Genomic DNA, 19,472 nt, shown 5'->3' with positions numbered 1-19,472 from the left:
TAAAAAGTGAGTGACAGTATATAAAACGTCACAATAGCATATAATAACAAGTGTTGATGGGAAAAGGTACAAAAGGGAGTCAGAAAGCCTGAATTAGTCCAAACCAAAAGACCTCCTGACATAACTCAAGGACTGTGTTAAGATCAAGTATCAGAGGGGTAGCTGTGTTAGTCTGGATCTGTAAAAGCAGCAAAGAATCCTGTGGCACCTTATAGACTAACAGACGTTTTGCAGCATGAGCTTTCGTGGGTGAATACCCACTTCTTCGGATCCGGAGAAGTGGGTATTCACCCACGAAAGCTCATGCTGCAAAACGTCTGTTAGTCTATAAGGTGCCACAGGATTCTTTGCTGTGTAAAGATCATGACTGGTGAACAAGAAAATGAGGGAACCAGAAATCAGTGAATTAAAATTGGTGTGTCAGAGACTAGGCCTAATTGGTGGACAAAATAATGAGAGGACGGGCTATTCTAACCAGCACTCTTTTTTGCGGGTCCTTAAAGAAAGAAACTTTGGGGGAAAAATTGACTACTGGCATGAGTTTCATCATCATGATTGCTACCCCACCATTTCCTGGGACCTTGGACCTTCTACATCCTAATTCTGACAGATGTCCTGAGCAGACCAGGCCAGAGAGAGGGAGACAGATGACATCACCACCTTCATCCATTGCAACTGACTTCTGAACACCAGGTGAGACTTTATCTCTTCCCCCAAACCCATATGTCCTTTTCTTTCTCTACCTTACTTCTTCTCTTTCCTCTCTCTCTCTCTCTCTTTTCCTTCTGTCTAATAAGAGCAGCAAAGAATCCTGTGGCACCTTATAGACTAACAGACGTTTTGGAGCATGAGCGTTCGTGGGTGAATATCCACTTCGTCGGATGCAAGGCTTCTGTTAGTCTATAAGGTGCCACAGGATTCTTTGCTGCTTTTACAGATCCAGATTAACAGGGCTACCCCTCTGATACTGTCTAATAAGAGTGTGCCTTAGCCAGCCAAGACTGTGTATTTTGCAACACTGCTTTAAGGCTATGATACAAAATAGGCAACTAAAAGAAATTCCCTAAACAGCTCCCAGCTGGTACAAGTTTGCCAGATCTAGGAGTGCCTGATCAGACTGTGTGCTGGGCCTGTGTTTGTCCAGCAGTGAGGTTGCAAGTGAGAGTCAACCTCAGAGATGGAAGCTGCATTTTTTCTCTTTGCTGTTCTTTTCTTTCTCTCTTCTTTTGTATGTGTTTTGTCTTGTTATGGCTTTTAGGTTGCCTTTAACAAAATAGCAGCTGCCCAGCTCAACTAACTTTTTCCCTTTCCCCCCAAAAGGCCAGTTATTACCATCTTTAATACCACCTAAAAGACCATCAAACGGGGGGCGAGGGGGGGCAAGGAGGCTCCTTCTAAAGCCTCTTTACAGGGAAAGGGCACAAGGGATATTGTTCAGATTTAAGCCTCATTTAATGCTTTAAATTTTTTTTCTTTCTTTTCTGCATCTTTAATGAAAACTTGAAAGGCTTTTTCACGGGGTGTTTGCCCTGGAACTGAGCAGGCAAACCCCGCACCTCGTTGAACGCGGTTTGGTGCCGGACAGCCCATATAGTCCATCTACACTTATATAACAGGCCCGCCTCTCCATGCCCCCCCCGCCCATGGGACTCCACCGCCCACCCGACTCCGCCCCCTCCACAGGATCCCGCCCCCTCCCGTTGTGGCGCCCCCGCCTCTCTGCCGCCCACTCCTGGCCGGGCGGGAGGGGGGATACAGTGAAGAGAGGAGAGGCGGGGCGGGGAGTCCTGGGGGGCGGGGACAGGGACGGAGAGGCCCCGCCCCCGAGCGGCGCTGACATGTAGCCACGCGCCCGACTTTGCCCCTTTGGCCGGCAGTCCCCGCCCCCTGCCCCCGCAGCCAATCAGGCAGCGCCCTGTTGGCCGTGCCTGGCTCCCCGTGGCAGAGTCCAAGATGGCGGTCTCCATGCAGCGGGGCTGCCCGGTTGGGGGGAACGGCCTTTGGGCCGCGTTGCTTTGCCTGGGCTGCCGCCTGCTCCTCCCCGCCGGGGCCAGCAGCCTGGGGGCCGCGGGAGAGGCCGCGGCCCAGCCGCACCGCCGCTTCGAGTACAAGTACAGCTTCAAGGGGCCGCACCTGGTGCAGGCGGACGGGTCGGTGCCGTTCTGGGTCCACACGGGCAGTAAGTACCCGCCGTTCCGCGGCCAGCCGTGACCTATGACCCCCGCGACCCCGGTAGCGACTCCCTCCAGTGGGGGAGGGGGGCGCCTGCCTCCTTGGCCCCGCCCCCCGCCTGGCCTATCTCGCCCCCCAGTACCGCCCCCTCCGGCCCCGGGCGGCGCCTGGCTCCGTGGACAGATCCCCGCTGCGCTCGTATTGGTCCCGTATGGCCCTGGGGGGCGCCTGGCTCTATGGGCATCATTCCCGGACTACTGGGATACCGCGCACAAACGTACATGCAGCTTGAGGCTCTATAGTCAGAGTTATCCACAGTACCTAAGCCCCTCGCTCCACCAGCAGAGACCCCGGTGCAGAGCGTTGAGGGGGAGGGTGTTTCTATAATCCTAAACCCCCAAAATCATCCCCCCCGCCCCTGTGCTGTGTCTGGTAACACAACTGGCTTTGGGGAGCACAGTAAAAGTAGTTGAGGCATTCAGGGTGACTATTAACAAAAAAAAAAGTTTTCATCGCTGTACTAAGGCTGCAGCTCTGTGTCATTACAACCAGGTATGTAGTGTATTTGTAGCCCTGTTGGTCCCAGGATATTAGCGAGACAAGGTGGGTGAGGTAATATCTTTTATTGGCCCAACTTCTGTTGGTGAGAGAGACAAGCTTTCAAGCCACCCAGAGATGGTCTTCAGATCTTTGAAAGGTACTCTGAGCATCGCAGCTAAATGCAAGGTGGAACAGATTGTGTAGCATATGTAATTAACACACATTTTGAGGGAGCTTACATTCATAACTGTACTACGATGCTTGGAATATATTTCCCTGATCTGAAGAAGAGCTCTGGTGGCTCAGAAGCTTGTCTCTCACCAACAGAAGTTGGGCCAATAAAAGATATTACCTCACCCACCTTGTCGCTCTGATAAATATGGTGTCATTTGTGGTAGGGCGAATGTCAAGTCACTCTAAAACAATTTTTTGGGAGAAAGACTGATGCACATGTAGCCAAATTCTTGGAACTAGTCAAGTGACACTATGGCATCTGGTCTGTATAGCTATCAACAAATTAGGGTAGCTGGCAACTTTGGTCATGTCCTTGGCATATGCTTTCATCACATTTATTGCATAAAAGAAACTTGGTGCTGATGGAATATCTTTCCATGATCTCCAAGCACTGTATTATTGTTAATGAATTAAGCCTCAGAATGCACCTTTTAGACAGGCAAGTAGAATCTTGCATCACAATTATGTCTGGTGGCATCTTAAAGACTAACAGATTTATTTGGGCATAAGCTAATAAATCCATTAGTCTTTAAGGTGCCACCAGACTCCTTGTTTTTCTTGTGGATACAGACTAACACGGCTACCCCCTGATACTTGGCATCATAATTGTGGTATAGATAGTTTTGGCCTTTACCTCTCTATCTGTAATTAGATACCTAAATAAGTGGTTTGACTCTTAAAAGGTGTGCTGAAAATGAAGCTACTAGTTCAGGTTCCTCAGCCAGTTATTTTGAATTGACTTGCTCAAGGTCATGCAGGCAGTCAGTAGCAAGCCTGATAATAAAGCCAAGAGTAAATAATCACTTGATAACGCTTCCATTTGCTGTTTATCTTCTACAGTAAATGTATGTATATATCAGCTCTTTGGCTAAAAGCAGGATTGGGAGTTTCAGGTTGTTTTTGGCCTCTTGTATGGATTTGGACAAATCACTTAACCTCTCTATGCCTTAGCTGTAAAATTAGGACAACATGAATCTGAGGGAGATGTTAAGAGGCTTTGTTAATATTCATAAAGCAATCTGAGATTTTTGAATGGTAAGTATTATATGAATATAAAGTGCATATTTCAATATGAAAACCAAATCTTCATTATGGTTTAAACAAGATAATATAACAGGCAACAATTTCCTTTAAAATCCATGTGCCTCCTTTCAAATATTATGCTTCAGTCTGCACTTTTTATTTTGTTTTTATTAGTAAAATTACTTAATTGTCAAAACAGGTTTACTTACTATGTAACATGAAGCCCTTTCTAGCTTAATGATATCAGGAAAGGCCACGTCTATACTTACCCGCCGGGTCGACGCGGCGAGTTCGACTTCTCGGAGTTCGAACTATCGCGTCTGATCTAGATGCGATAGTTCGAACTCCGGAAGCGCCGCGGTCGACTCCGGTACTCCACCGCGGCAGGAGGAGTTGCCGGAGTCGACCTTGGAGCCGCGGAGTTCGCTTCCGCGGCGTCTGGATGGTAAGTCATTCGAACTAGGGTAGTTCGAATTCAGCTACGTTATTCACGTAGCTGAATTCGCGTACCCTAGTTCGAACCAGGGGCTGTGTGTAGACCAGGGCAAAGTGTCCTTTTGTACTGACTGTTCTGTCACTGATACAGAAGCACTTGAAACAAATCGCGGTTACTTTACAAAAGAATGGCCACACTGGATCAGACCAGTGATCCATGTGGCCCAGTATACTGTCTCTGTCAATAGCCAGTACCAGATGCTTCAGAAGGAATGAACAGAACGGGGCATTTTCCAGTGATCTATCCCCTGTTGTCCAGTCCCAGTTTCTGGTAGTTGGAGGTTTAGGGGCACCCAGAGCACGGGGTTGCATCCCTGACCATCTTGGCAAGTAGCCATTCATGCACCTATCCTCCTTGAGCTTATTCAATTCTTTTTTGAACTCAGTTCTACTTTTGGCCTTCATGACATCCTGTAGCAACAAGTTCCACAAGTTATCTATGCTTGTGTGATGTTCCTTTTGTTTGTTTTAAACCTGCTGCCTATAAATTTAATCAGATGACCCCTGGTTCTTGTGTTACATGAAGGAGTAAATAACACTTCCTTATTCATTTTCTCCGTATCATTCATGATTTTATAGACCTCTATTGTCCCCTGAGTAGTCTCTTTTCCAAATTGAACAGTCTTTTAATCTCTCATCCTGTGGAAGCTGTTCCATCCCCCAGTCATTTTCATTGTCCTTTTCTGCATCTTTCCAATTTTAATATATCTTTTTTTGAAAAGAAGTGACCAGAACAGCATTCAAGGTGGGGGTTACTGTGGATTTATATAGAGGCATTATGATATTTTCTGTTTTATTATCTAGTCCTTTCCTAATGGCGCCTAACATTGTTAGCTTTTTTTGACTGCTGCTGCATGTTGAGCAGATGTTTTCATTGCACTATCCATGGTGACTCCCAAGATCTCTCTTGAGTGGTAACAGCTAATTTAGACCCATCATTTCATGTGTATAGTTGGGATTATATGTTCAGTGTTGATAAGTGCAAAGTAATGCACATTGGAACTTTGTCTGCTGTTTTGTTGCCCAGTCTCCCAGTTTTGTGAGATCCCTTTGTAACGCCTCGTAGTCACCTTTTATGTTCCATTCTATGCATCAGATGAAGTGGGTTGTAGCCCACGAAAGCTTAATACATTTGTTAGTCTCTAAGGTGCCACAAGTACTCCTGCTCTTTTTGAGTAATTTTATATCTTCTCCAAACTTGCTTCCTTACTGTTCATGCCTTTTTCCAGATCACTTATGAATATATTGATCCTTGGGGATCCTGATATTGTCCTCTCTCCATTCTGAAAATTGACCATTCATTTCTACCCTTTGTTTCTTGTCTTTTAACCAGTTACTGATCAATGAGAGGACCTTCCCTCTTATCTCATGATTGTATACTTTACTTTGGTGTGGGACCTTGTCAAAGGCATTCTGAAAGTCCAGGTACACTATATACACATGCATCCGATGAAGTGGGTATTCACCCACGAAAGCTCACGCTCCAATATGTCTGTTAGTCTATAAGGTGCCACAGGACTCTTTGTTGCTTTTACAGATCCAGACTAAGGGCTTGGCTACACTGGAGATTTGCAGCGCTGGTGGTGGCTTTACAGCGCTGCAACTCACTCACCGTCCACACTGGCAAGACACATACAGCGCTGTATCTCCCTGGCTACAGCGCTGGCTGTACTTCACCTCTGCCTGGGGAATAACGACTGCAGCGCTGGTGCTGCAGCACTGGAGTGCCAGTGTAAACAGTGATTAATCTTACTACGCTGTAACTGACCTCCAGAATTTTCCCATAATGCTTTTAACTAAAGAACTCTTTGTTTTGTTATGATGCCTCTCTTTGTTTTGTTGTGAACTCGGGGCTCCCGGAGCTGCTTATCTAACAAACACAGCTACTGTTTGCTGTGAATGAGGCAGGCAGGGGGATGAATGTCCACAGCTAGCGTTTGCTTGAGGAGAGAAACAGCACAGTGGAGCGGGGGATGGGGGAAGGGAGTCGGTCGGAGCAGCTGCTTATCTGGTCTGAAGGCTATTTGCATTTAAGAGTGGATGAGGGGTCGGGGAAGTGGTCGGAATTTGCAAGGCAGGGAGCTGACAGTGTCGGCTCCAAAAATCCACACTCTCTCTCTCTCTCTCTCCCCCCCACGCTCCCTGTCACACTCCACCTCACCCCCCTCTTTTGAAAAGCACGTTGCAGCCACTTGAACGCTGGGATAGCTGCCCATAATGCACCACTCCCAACACCGCTGCGAATGTGGCCACACTGCAGCGCTGGTAGCTGTCAGTGTGGCCACACTCCAGCGCTTTCCCTACACAGCTGTACAAAGACAGCTTTAACTCCCAGTGCTGCACAGCTGCAAGTGTAGCCAAGCCCTAACACAGCTACCCCTCTGATACTATATACACTGGATCACCCTTATCCATGTGCTTATTGCCACCGTCAAAGAATTATAATAGATTGGCATAATTTCCCTTTCCAAAATCATGTTGACTCTTCCCCCAACAAATTGTGTTCATCTATGCTCCTGATAATTCTGTGATTTACTAACTACACAGTAGTTTCAACCAGTTTGCCTGGTACAGAGGTTAGGCTTACTGGCCTGTAATTGCCAGGATTGTCTCTGGAGCCTTTTTTTTAAAAACAGCTGTTAATTGGCTACCCTGTACTGTTAATTGGCTACTCTGTAGCTGGTACAATGGTTGATTTAAGCATTAGATTAACTACTACAGTTAGTTCTGCAGTTTCATATTTGAGTTGGTTCAGAACTCTTGGGTGAATACCATCTGATCCTGGTGAGTTATTACTGTATAATTTTATCAATTTGTTTGAAAACCTCCTCTATTGAGACCTCAATCTTGAACAGTTCCTCAGAGTTGTCGTGTAAAAAGAATGGTTCGGGTATGGGGATCTCGCCCATATCCTGTGCAGTGCAGGCTGATGCAATGAATTAATATAGCTTTGTCTTCCCAGAGTGCTCCTTTAGCACCTCAGTTATCTAGTGGCCACACTGACTGTTTGGCAGCCTTCCTGCTTCTGGTGTACATATAAGGTGTTTTAGTTTTTGTGTCCTTAGCTAGTTGCTCTTCAAATTCTTTCTTGGCTTGCCTTATAATGTTTCACTTGCCAGAGTTTAGGCTTCTTTGTATTTTTCTCAGTAGGTCTTGATTTCCAATTTTTAAAGGATGTCTTTTGGTCTCTAACCACTTTTTACTCTGCTGTCTAGCCACAGTGGCATCTTTTTGGTCCTCTTACAGTTTGGTTGCTTGTACAGTAGGACCCTGTTTATCCAACCTAATTGGGACTGGCGTGAGATCGGATAATCTGGAGAATGGGGAAAGTCTGAGGCTGCACCCGCAATCTAGCTACCGCAGGAGTGATCGCCTTCTTCTGGACCTGTATGTGCTAGTTCTTTGGTTAATATGGAGAGACGGATAATGGAGTTTCAGATGAATGAAGTTTTACTGTATACATTTAGTTTGAGCCTCTATTCTGGTGTTTTTAAACAATCTCCATGCTGTTTGCAGGCATTTCACCCTTGTGAGTGTTCCTTTTAATTTCTGTTCAATGCCTGCTTCCTCATTTTTGTGTAGCTCCCCTTTTTGAAGTTCAGTTCTATTATGGCTCTTTTCCCCCTGTAAGGATATTAAATTTAATTATTTTATGGTCACTACTACTGAGCGGTTCCGCTATATTCACCTCCTGGACCACATCCTTTGTTCCACTTAGGACTAAGGCCATGTCTACACTAGCACTTACGTTGCAAAACTTTTGTCACTGAAGGGTATGAAAACACACCCCCCCCCCCAAGCGATATGAGTTTTGCTAGCATAAGCACTTGTGTCAACAGGAGATGCTTTCCCGCCAATATAGATACTGCCGCTCATTGAGCTGGGTGTATTACATTGAGGGGAGAGCTCTCTCCTCTCAGCATAAGGTGGCTACATGAGTGCCCTTACAGTGGCACAGCTGTATCAGTACAATTATGCTACTGTAAGCTTTCAAATGTAGACATGGCCTTAATCAAGAATTGCCTTTCCCCTTGTGAGTTCCAGGACAAACTTCTCCAAGAAGCAGTCATTTAATGTGTCTGCAGATTTTATTTCTGCATCTCTTCCAGTTGGAAATCAAATTGTTTAGTGACATGTCAAAACTATACTTTAACGAAGTAGATAGAAGTTTTGGCTTGAAAAGTAGATTTATTGTACACTGTTTAGTTAATTTCGACATTTTCAGTGATGGTTTAAAGACTTGACTGTGCTTCCAGGAGGCAGAGTGCTGCTCCAACCATTAGCAGATTAGTATAAAATGTACAAACACTTACTTACTAGCTAAAGAGTATCATTCTGAGTTAGTGTATAGAAACGATATAGAATTTCTGTGATGGAGTTAAATATAGGATATCTGGTTAACTCATGGGAATGTTTGCTTATTGCAAGCATCCATGGATAGATGCAGATGTTAGCTTGTCTTTCTTGAAGTGTATCTTCATTACATTTTATAAAGGATACTCAGATTATCTGTTACTGTGGCTTGCTAAGTTTTCTTTAGAACTACGAAGAGAAACTATTTAAACTACCTGTACAGTAACTCCTCACTTAACGTTGTAATTATGTTCCTGAAAAATACAACTTTAAGCGAAACAGTGTTAAACGAATCCAATTTCCCCATAAGAATTAATGTAAATTGGGGGGTTAGGTTCCAAGGAAAAAATTTTTACCAGACAAAAAACTATATATTATATAGATATATGCACACAATATACGTTTTAAACAAACAATTTAATACTGTTCACAGCTATGATGATTGTGAAGCTTGGTTGAGGTGGTGAAGTTAGAGGGTGGAAGATGGAGGGATATTTCCCAGGGAATACCTTGCTGCTAAATGATGAACTAATACTCAGCTGAGCCCCCAAGGGTTAACACGTTGTTAATGTAGCATCTCATCAAGGCAGCACGAACAGGAGGGAGGGGAGACAGCATAGCAGACAGAGACAGACACCCACCTTGTGTGTGGGAGAGATGCACACTACCCCTTTAAATAAGCTGACCCACTCTTAAGTGCATTGTCTTTTTAAGTGAATCAGAAAGTTGAGAGAGCTGCTGCTGCCCCAGGCTCTCTCTGTCTCTCTCCATCCGTGTTCCCTCCCTGCTCTATATGGAGAAGGGGTAAGCGGGGTGCAGGGAGGAGAGGGACACCCTGACATTACCCACCCCCCTTCCTCTCCTGCACAGCAAGCGGGAGTCTCTGGGAGCAGCTCCAAGGCAGAGGGCATGAGGAGCAGCACATGGCAGTGGGGGAAGGGACAGCTGACCCACCGATTGATAGTGTGCTGGGTGGCTGCAGCCCAGGGAACTTAGGGGAGCAGAGAGCTGATGGGGGGCTGCTGGTCCACCCTGGTTACAATCCCCCACCAGCTAGCTGCAATGGGCTGCTCTTCCTGCAATTAGTAGACAAAGCAGGCACCTGCCAAACAACATTAGATGGGAGCATTGCACAACTTTAAATGAGCATGTTCCCTAATTGATCAGCAACATAACAGCAAAACGTTAACTGGGATGACTTTAAGTGAGGAATTACTGTATTACCGTAGCACCTGAAGGGTCCAGCTGAGATCAGGTCCCCATTGTGTGAAATACAGTACTGTGTAGACATAGAAAGAGAGAGCCTCTGCTCCAAAGCGTTGCGCTCTAAATAGGCAAGACAGCCAAAAGGTCTGAAAACAGAAATAGTTTTATACCCATTTTATAGATGGACACAGAAAAATTAATTGACTCACCCAGGAAGTCTGTGGCAGAAGGAGAAAACTGAATCTTGATCTCCTGAATTCAACTCCAGTTCCTTAACCATAAGACCAACCTTCCCCACAGGTTGTCCATTGCTATCCCAGACGAACTTTGAGTGAGGCACTGTAAAACAAAATTTTGAATGATGAGATAATAGACAATGAAATGTTAAATTTAAGCATGTTACTACTTTACTTGCCCCATAACTGTTCAAATGTTAAGTTCTTAAAACCACAATCTGAAAACAGTTGGCCCTTCAATTAGAGGGATCATCTATCTGCAAAATTATAAGGTAAAGTGTGCTTAGCAAATCCTTATAATTCCAGAATGTGCTCTTCATGTTCTCTCATATGTTCACTGTTGATTTTTTTTCTTTTTTCTTTTTCAGATGCCATACCTAGTGCAGATCAGATTCGAATAACTCCATCTTTAAAAAGCCAGAGAGGATCAGTGTGGACAAAAACAAAGTCTATATTTGAATACTGGGAGGTTGAGGTGACATTTCGAGTGACAGGGAGAGGCCGGATTGGAGCTGATGGACTAGTAAATGAACTTGATTTTACTTTTGAAAACAAATTTGTTTTATAAATGTAAATCTTTATTTATGACTTTATTTAATTTCTGTGCACAGGCAATCTGGTTTACTGAAGGTCAAGGCTTAGAAGGTCCGGTTTTTGGGGCAGCTGATACTTGGAATGGTGTTGGCATTTTCTTTGACTCTTTTGACAATGATGGAAAGGTTAGTTGGAAGCAAACTCTTATAATAAAGGTTCCAGAATGGTTTCACTTTTACCATTTTATGTTCACATATGCTTATACTTTTTGTGAAAAATGAGCTGTTTTATATGGGGGGTTTTTTGGTTTTCAGCTAGATGGAGGTTTTTTAAAGAAGAGAAAATGAAGCTTACAACTTTTCTGTTCTGCAGTTTCCTAAAAGACTCCTTTTTGACCAGGTTAGGTTTATTTTAAAAAAAAAAAGCTGAAGCTTGAAAGATTAATCTTGCTGTAGTTGAGGATCAATGAGGACCAGTTCCTTTGCTAGATTTGAAGAGAAAATGGTTTTGATAGTTATACACTTTTAAACCCCTTGTACTTTATTAGGTCCTAATGTTTATGCATTAGGAGAGGGATACTGGCATATGTATGCAGATCAGGAAATAAACGTTTTTGAAGCTTCTTTATTTTTGATTCTTCTGCATCCAACTGCCCTGTACTCTACCTACCATATATACTCGTTCATTAGCCCATTAATTTATAAGCCAACCCCACAAGATGGCTAGGTAAAAATAGCAAAACCTATATGACCCTTTCATAAGCTGACCCTATATTTCAGGGGTTGGCAAACTTTGCCTCCTGGCCTGTCAGGGTAAGTCGCTAGTGGGTCGGGATGTTTTGTTTACTTGGAGCGTCTGCAGGCATGGAGCCCCTCAGCTCCCTGTGGCCCTGGTTCGCCATTCCCAGCCAATGGGAGCTGCGGGAAGTGGTGCAGGCAGTTTTAGTTCTGTCTCCCTAGCTGGAGAAATGGGTAGTGAGGTGTTATCTAAATTCCTTGCCCCTGTCTACTCTTTGGTACCTTTCCACTATCTGGAAAGTGGTTTCTTAAGTCCTAAGTGCTTACTACTTTTATAGGCACTGTTATAGTACTACCAAGAAGTATACCTGTGCTATTTTCTGGGTTTAAAAAAAAAAAGTAACAGTGGGAAACTAAATGTGTATAAAAATTATATTGGGGCAAAGGCCTCATTAAGGTTGACTAGTTAAAATGAGTAATGGAATACAGTAGCTAATGTTCCAACAGCAGTGTTAACTTTGCATGTGTATCCCTGTGTCTTTTCTCATCTAAATATTAAGGCATTTTTGACATCCTAAAATATACAGAATTTGCAGTGTGACAGAGTTGCTTTAGGGATCCAAACTTTTGTATCATTTGTTGAAGATTTTTTGTAATAATGTCAAACTATGTAAACTTGTTCAAACCTGGAGGACAACCAAAACAACCACCAGGAAGATCCAGACCTTCATTAATAGCTGCCTCAGAAGGATTCTCCAGATCCGCTGGCCAGACACCATCAGTAACATCCACCTCTTGGAGAGGACCCGTCAACTCCCAGCAGAGGAAGAAATTAGAAGGAGAAGGTGGGGCTGGATAGGACATACACTACGAAAGCAGCCAACCAACATCACCAGACAGGCACTGCGGTGGAACCCCCAAGGCAAGCGGAAAAGAGGCCGCCCAAGAAATACCTGGCGACGCGACCTTCAGGTTGATAGCAAAAAAATGGGCTATACCTGGAACCAGCTAGAGCGAATGGCCCAGGATAGAAGACTCTGGAGATCTGTGGTTGGCGGCCCATACCCCGGTTGGGGTGACGGGCATGAATGAATGAATGATGTAAACTTAATTCTTTTTTTGGGGAGAGGCGGGGGGGGGGTAATTCTAATAAGAAGGTCATTCTTACGGATTCTGATAGTCAAACTTTACACCGTAGACAGACTAGAATAAATTCTTCAGTTTTGAAATACTGTCAGAACTATCTTTACATATGCTAACCATACCTATTTAGACTTCTGTGCTTTGTATTAAGACATTGGTGAGATTTTATGTTGTACCTCTAAAGGGTATAGCACAGAACTCCCAGCCCAGGGACAAGGGGTAAAGGTGCCTTTAAGTCACAATTATGTTCCCTCAGTTTTGGGAAGGTCTAGGAACCAGAGTGGACCCTGGAATCTAATTTAATAATCCTGGAGGACTGAGTTGTGGCATCCTGTCACTGCTTATGGACAGCAGTGCTGCTCAGAATCGCCACAGCATTATGTCTCGGAATGTATTCTACACTGAGTTTTTGAGAGGGTCCTCAAAAGACAACCTGTGGCTGACTTTCGCAGTTCCTGTGCCAGAGGAGTCCTCTCTCTGGCTGGATCCAAGTCTATTTGATTGTCTTTACATAGCTTTCGCTCCTTAACTCTGCATATGTGGAGTGGAGCTGAGGTAAGAATTGAACCAACCCAAAGTCTCATGAATCATGCCCTCAAAGTCATGAAATTGATTTAAAAATAACAAGGTTTTTTAAAATTCTCTATCTCGGTCTTCTGCTTTTTGAGCCTTAAGTTTCACTTGTGTCTTGTTTTCCATATTTTCTTTGCAACCATGGTGGCAAGAATCTTCTTTCTTTTTTTAAATGACAACTAAGATACTCATGATTTCAGGAGCTGGAGCGTTGGAAAAAACACCAAATATCACAAGACTTGTGATAATATTGTGGGATAATATTGAAACTCCAGCATCTGATGTTAAGATCTTTTTAAGGAGCAAAAACTGTCTTTTTATACTCTTTGATTTTGATTTTTTTTTAGGTCTTTTCAAGGCGTTATATTGCCTTTCACTATTTGTCTACATCTTATTTTCAGACATGACCTTTTACAGAAATCAGCTTGCTAGTTAAGTGTTAGCGCAGAATGCTTCAAGTTAGGAGCTCATGTAATCTCTTCTAAAATACTTAAAATATTAATTGAGTGTTCATTGGCATTTGTAAACTTAGTCTGAACTATGTGCAAATATTTAAAAAACTCATTAGTTTCAGTTGAATAGTGCCACTTTTAAACTTAAATGAACAATTAAATGGTACTAATAAAGTACTTTAACTTAACTAAAACATTTAGGCCTTGTCTACACTGCACACCTTACAACAGCCCAGCTGCGCTGCTACAGCCACACCGTTGTAAGGTGCGCACTGTAGCTGCTGTGACAAAGTTCCTCCTCTGCCTTGGTGGGTCCTGTGCTTATTGGCAGATTTTGCTAGCCTCAGAGATCTTCCTGTGTTGGATCAGGAGTTGGAAGGTTTTTGGGGGAACCCAGGCTCGCCCTCTACCCCGAGTTCCAGCCCAGGGCCCTGTGGTGCAGCTGTCTAGAGTGCCTTCTGGAACAGGTACACGACAGCTACAATTCCCTGGGCTACTTCCCCATGGCCTCCTCCCAACACCTCCTTTGTCCTCCCCACAGGACCTTCTTCCTGATGTCTGTTAACGCTTGTACTTCTCAGTGCTCCAGTAGCACGTCCTCTCACTCCCTGCTCCTTACGTACACCTCACTAACTGCAGTGAGAGCCTTTTTATACCAGGTGTCCTGATTAGCCTTCCTGCCTTAATTAGTTGTAGAAAGTTCCTGAGTGTTCTGGAACAGTCCCTGTTACCTTACCCAGGGAAAAGGGACCTGCTTAACCTGGAGCTAACGTAGCTACCTTCAACCACTCTCTTGTAGCCATCTGACCTTACCCTGTCACACCGCTCTTTGTCGCTGGGAGAGAGCTCTCTCAGTGACAAAAATAAAACCATCCCAAATGAGGGGCAGTAGCTGAGTCGACAGGAGAGCGGCTTACGTCTGCCTTCCCATGTTGGCAGCAGAACGTTACCCTCCAAAGTCTTCATCTCACCCATCCTTTTTGTAGGCTTTAGTTTGAATCCAGAGTCTATAGGTCTTGCTGTGTCACGCTGCCTCTGGGTTTGGTGTGATTGATTACCCATCAATTGCAGACATGAGTTTCAGCCTGGCTTTGATTTTCCTTCTATTATACCTTTGTTGTTTTCTTTTTAGGGTGGACTCTTCTTACTTTGTTAGGGCTGTTGTCTGCATCTTCAGCCTTTGGTGTTTGAACTCTATTTCATCAAGACAGGCTGCTGTTGGAGGTTGATTTCATCATACATACATATCTTATTTACACATCTAGACTAAACTAATAAGATTACAGCAGGGTTTTGCAAAAATGAAGGTTGCAGCAGGATTTTACAAAATGGAGTGAGTGTTTTAAAATGGAGTTTGAGTTACAATATGGCCAAGTGTAAGGAATGACAGAGTGAACAGAAGCTACAATGTAGACAAATATAATGAATGGCAAACAGTGAGCAGAAGTTACAATGTTGAAACAGTGCAAGTTTCAGTGATTTAAGCAGCGTACAAGGGCAGCTGGCGAAAGGCTGGCTCTTAACAAGCATCTTAATTGTCAATTAGCCAGTTATTGGGGTAACTGGTTTATGAATGAATGTTGTTTCATTCAAACAACTTTACTTATGAAATTACATTAATAAAGTGAACAATTAAAAACAATTTCATTAATCAGTTCTACAGTTTTAATCCATTTAATGTGTACCATATTCGTTTTATATTATTCTAGTTTTTGAACCAAAATGTCATGTTGTACCAAGTAAAATGCCTTACAGAAATCTGAGTATATTATGTCAACACTATGACCGTATCAACCAAACTTACACTCTCATTGAAAAAGATGAGTTACTTTAACAGAACCTATTTTCCATAAACCCATGTTAATTGGCATTAATTACAATACCCTAATTTAATTATTAATCAAGTCTTTTATCAGCCACTCCATTATGTTGCCCAGGATTGATATCAGGCCTACAGGCCTATAATTACTCAGGTCATCCCATTACCGTTTAAAAAATTGGCAGATCGGTAGCTTTCTCCCAGTCTTCTGGATTTTTTCCAGTGCTCCAAGACGTATTGCAAATCAACATTAATGATCCAGCGAGCTTCTCAGCCAGCTCTTTTAAAGCTCTTGGATGCTTATCATCTGAACCTGCTACTTTAAAAATGTCTAACTTAGTAGCTTTTGTTTAACATCCTCCAAAGATGCTAGTGGAATGGAAGGTCAGTCCTTCACCTACTGCTCCTGTTATAGTGTTTAGGCGTGAAATGCTGTATCTTTATTGGATTTTATCATCTTTCAACTAATACCTTCAGTTTTTATTCTTGCAATTTGATAATTTAAAAATAAATAGCAAACATGAAAATAGTATGCCCATCACTGAACTCCCATACTTTTTTTTCCATCACCAGATCTTTTATAGAACAAAAGCAGGTTGCCGTTCTTTGTGTTGATTGACACAGTGCTATTACATCAAACGATTTAGTTTTCCTACTCTCTTCCCACCAAAGCTGCATCAGAGTTAAGACTTTTGGTTGTTTCTATAGCCTACTCCCATGCTGTTGGAAGGCTGCTAATGATATTGTATATTGAATCTGTTTCTAATTCATAAAATTACTTAATTTAAAATTTTTAAACCCCGTTTGTTCATGTGGTTTGTCTTTCAGAAAAACAATCCATCAATAATTGTTGTAGGCAACAATGGAAAACTCTTTTATGACCATCAGAAGTAAGTCTATTAATTTTACTTGAATGTGATAGACCTGTGGTATTGATTGCTGAAATGTTTAGAAGCTTTTTAAACAAGGTTGAAGACACTTAATTTTTATTGGTAAGAGAATGTCAAATAGTTTTTGTGCACCTACATGGAACACAACATGCCAGACAGTGTATATATGTGTGTGTGTGTTATAATATAACTGCATTGATTGAAATCACCTAGAAGCATACACTTTTTCTACAGATTGTCTTCTTCCATGGGGGTTTGAATTTGAGTAGAACTATAAAATGCTTTTTTTGTTATTGGAGAATCAGTATAATTTAATAGCTTTGATTTTTTTTTTTTTAAAGCTCTGTTGTGAATTTAGCAGAAGCTGCACAGGAGTGCCAAAATTTGTTTTAAAATAGCATGGTGAATGTTGTGGTAATATATTACCAGGTGTACTGGGACAAGGTGGCTCAGATAAACTGGTGAGGTATAGAATTTTTCATCTGTAGATCACTCATCCAGATATGCCACAAATTCTCAGTGATCACAAGTAGCTACCAGTTGACAACTGACATACCTCTGTGAAATGAATTGGTGGTCTCATTCAGATTCCTGATGGACAAATGTCTACATCACATTTGACACGCTTGTTAGCTGTCTGCGTAGAGAGTCTCCGGGAGTGGTCCCTCTGGGGCAGTACTGAAGCACATTGGAAAGGTAGCATTGGGAAGCTTGTACTGCCTCTGCCCATGTTTGTGTCCTGTGCTAAAGGACCTCGCTTCACTTCCAGTGCTGTCAATCCTAAACCTTTTGTAAATGCAAAACTTAATTTAACTATCCAGAGGGCTTTTGTTCTTGCAAGACATTTGTAATTCACTAAAATAATGAAATTTTCATGCCTTTTTTTTCTAGCTAGTACATAGTAAAGATGTAGTTCAGTAAGCAGATTCTCTTCTTTCATAGTGATGGTTCCACACAAGCATTGGCATCTTGTCAGAGAGATTTTCGTAACAAGCCCTATCCTGTCCGAGCAAAGATTACATATTACCAAAAAACACTAACTGTAAGTACTCTGGTAGTCTTGAGATAACACAGTACATTATTCAACTTCTGGAGCTTTTAAGTATGAAATTTTCTTGGCTTTTTTTTTTTAAATAAGAGTTCAAGTGAACTGTAAAACTTATGAAAATGAGGGACTGATAGAAATCAGATAAAAGTATAGTGTCGACAGCCACTCTGCAAGCTTCCCTAACTCTGCTATGCACCTGCAACATTCTTGCTTCTACATTCCAAGGCTGCTTTTGGCAGGTATGCCCAGTTTTGTGGTGTTTTTATGATGTAAGGGAATGTCCAAGAAACTTTTTTAAGTTTGTGATGGAATGAACCCACTCTAGAAGGAGAAATGGCACTAGGATGAGGCAGCTATGATATAAATGTGTGTTCTATTTTTAATCTTAATTCTGGGCTTCCATAAAATGTGCCCAATTACCAAGTTCTAGACTAGTTACATGAGCTAATTAATATGTTCAACTCTTTTGTTCAACTCCAAAAAGCAAACACCAGGAAGCCTCAGAAAAGATGCATCTTTCCTGGAGCCCTTAACTGAGTGGGCCCTGACACTCTTGCTAGTACATTAGATCTCAGGGCTGTTAGCCCAAGCAACTCGGTGCATTTTGTGGTGAAGGAGGCGGTCTCTAAGCTAACATCCAAATCCTTGGCTGTACATTGAAGGCAACCCTTTGAGTGGCACAAAAAAGCATACAGGAAATTATTACATTTGTCAGAACTTGTGTAATACTCTTGCATGCTGGATAATAGAACTACTTCTGTTATCCCAGTGATGCTTAGACTGAGGCTCAGAAGCTGCAAGTGGCTCTTTGCAGCATGATATCAAAACACTGTGTGATTGGTTAATAATTTAGAATAGTTAATAATCAGGATGCTTTTACTATGCTATTACCCAATTGTAGTTGATAAAATAATAATACTTGGTAAGTCATTTTGCTGTGAGAATAACACATACATTAACATATATAATTTCCCCCTGTCATACTGTTTAAATATGAATATATAGTACTATGGTAAATGAAGCCATGAGTTCTCCCCATTGTGGCTCTTTTGGGTAATGTTGATCGCTAATTTGGCTCCTGAACCACTGACCTCTGAATATCACTGAACTGGGGAGCTACCTTTGAATTAGAATTTTAGTTTTTTTCTTCCATTGCTACACTTTGGAAAATTAAGTTCTAACTGCTTTCTTTCACTGTTGGTGTCCTTTGGTATAAAAGATCTGTATTTCATACCATGTATGTCTAATGTATAATCTTTTATAGATTTATAGAATAAAGTAGTAATGCATTTGTTGCATACTCCCTATCTAGAACTTTAATAGCTAAAATTCTGAGAGGTTTTACTAATGCCTTATTTCTAGAGCCTCTTTCTAACTTACCTAATGCACTTTTTACTTTGCTTTATGCACGTTCCGTGCTAATTAAACTGGCATGTTTTGAGCATCAAATTCAAATTTGTAGGTTTAATCTAGGTGTCTTTCTTTCTAGGTAATGATTAACAATGGCTTTACTCCAGATAAAGAAGACTATGAATTTTGTGCTAAAGTGGAAAATATGGTACTACCATCCCAAGGGTACTTTGGAATATCTGCAGCCACAGGGGGGCTTGCAGGTAATATTTTTCACTGTATTTAAGTTTGAGGTTCATGTTGATGAGCTGTGACGTATAGGGCTTCAGTAAATCATTACTTGGCAACTGATATTTTAAGATAGAATGAGGCTAGTTGTAAATGACGGGATGTCGAAGGGGGTTGGTATGGAATGATGGTGACTAGCTGAAAGTAAGAGTCTAGGCTGTGCTGGCCATGATAGCTGTTTGGCCTGTGTGAATTGACTTGCTGATCACTCTCTAGTGTCTATTAAACAACTAGCCAAGCTGCAAAGCCATCACCCTAATTAGCAGTACTTGGAACCCTTGTTGGTGATCCTTATCTGTAGGGACAGTGGACTGCATATTAGCAGGATAGTCTGAAAAAGCATGCACAACTGCTGTCTGTGCTGCATATGTTTTATGGA

At 42.4% G+C, this 19,472-nt stretch overlaps 1 protein-coding gene across 1 annotated transcript in view; it reads left to right on the top strand.

Annotated features, from left to right (window-relative positions):
- Positions 1-1,919: 1,919 nt before the first annotated feature.
- LMAN1 (lectin, mannose binding 1) overlaps positions 1,920-19,472 on the top strand; it is a 33,915-nt gene continuing 16,362 nt past the window's right edge. Inside the window, exons 1-6 of the mRNA XM_045021298.1 lie at positions 1,920-2,179; positions 10,628-10,782; positions 10,871-10,978; positions 16,346-16,407; positions 17,350-17,449; positions 18,945-19,068. Of these exons, the coding sequence (XP_044877233.1) occupies positions 1,954-2,179; positions 10,628-10,782; positions 10,871-10,978; positions 16,346-16,407; positions 17,350-17,449; positions 18,945-19,068 (775 nt within the window). The 5' untranslated portion in view covers positions 1,920-1,953. The remainder of the gene's footprint in view (positions 2,180-10,627; positions 10,783-10,870; positions 10,979-16,345; positions 16,408-17,349; positions 17,450-18,944; positions 19,069-19,472) is intronic.

The sequence above is a fragment of the Mauremys mutica genome, chromosome 6 (assembly GCF_020497125.1).
Source record: "Mauremys mutica isolate MM-2020 ecotype Southern chromosome 6, ASM2049712v1, whole genome shotgun sequence".
In the NCBI taxonomy this organism is placed as follows: Eukaryota; Metazoa; Chordata; order Testudines; family Geoemydidae; genus Mauremys; species Mauremys mutica.
This window is presented reverse-complemented; position numbering and strand designations above follow the sequence as displayed.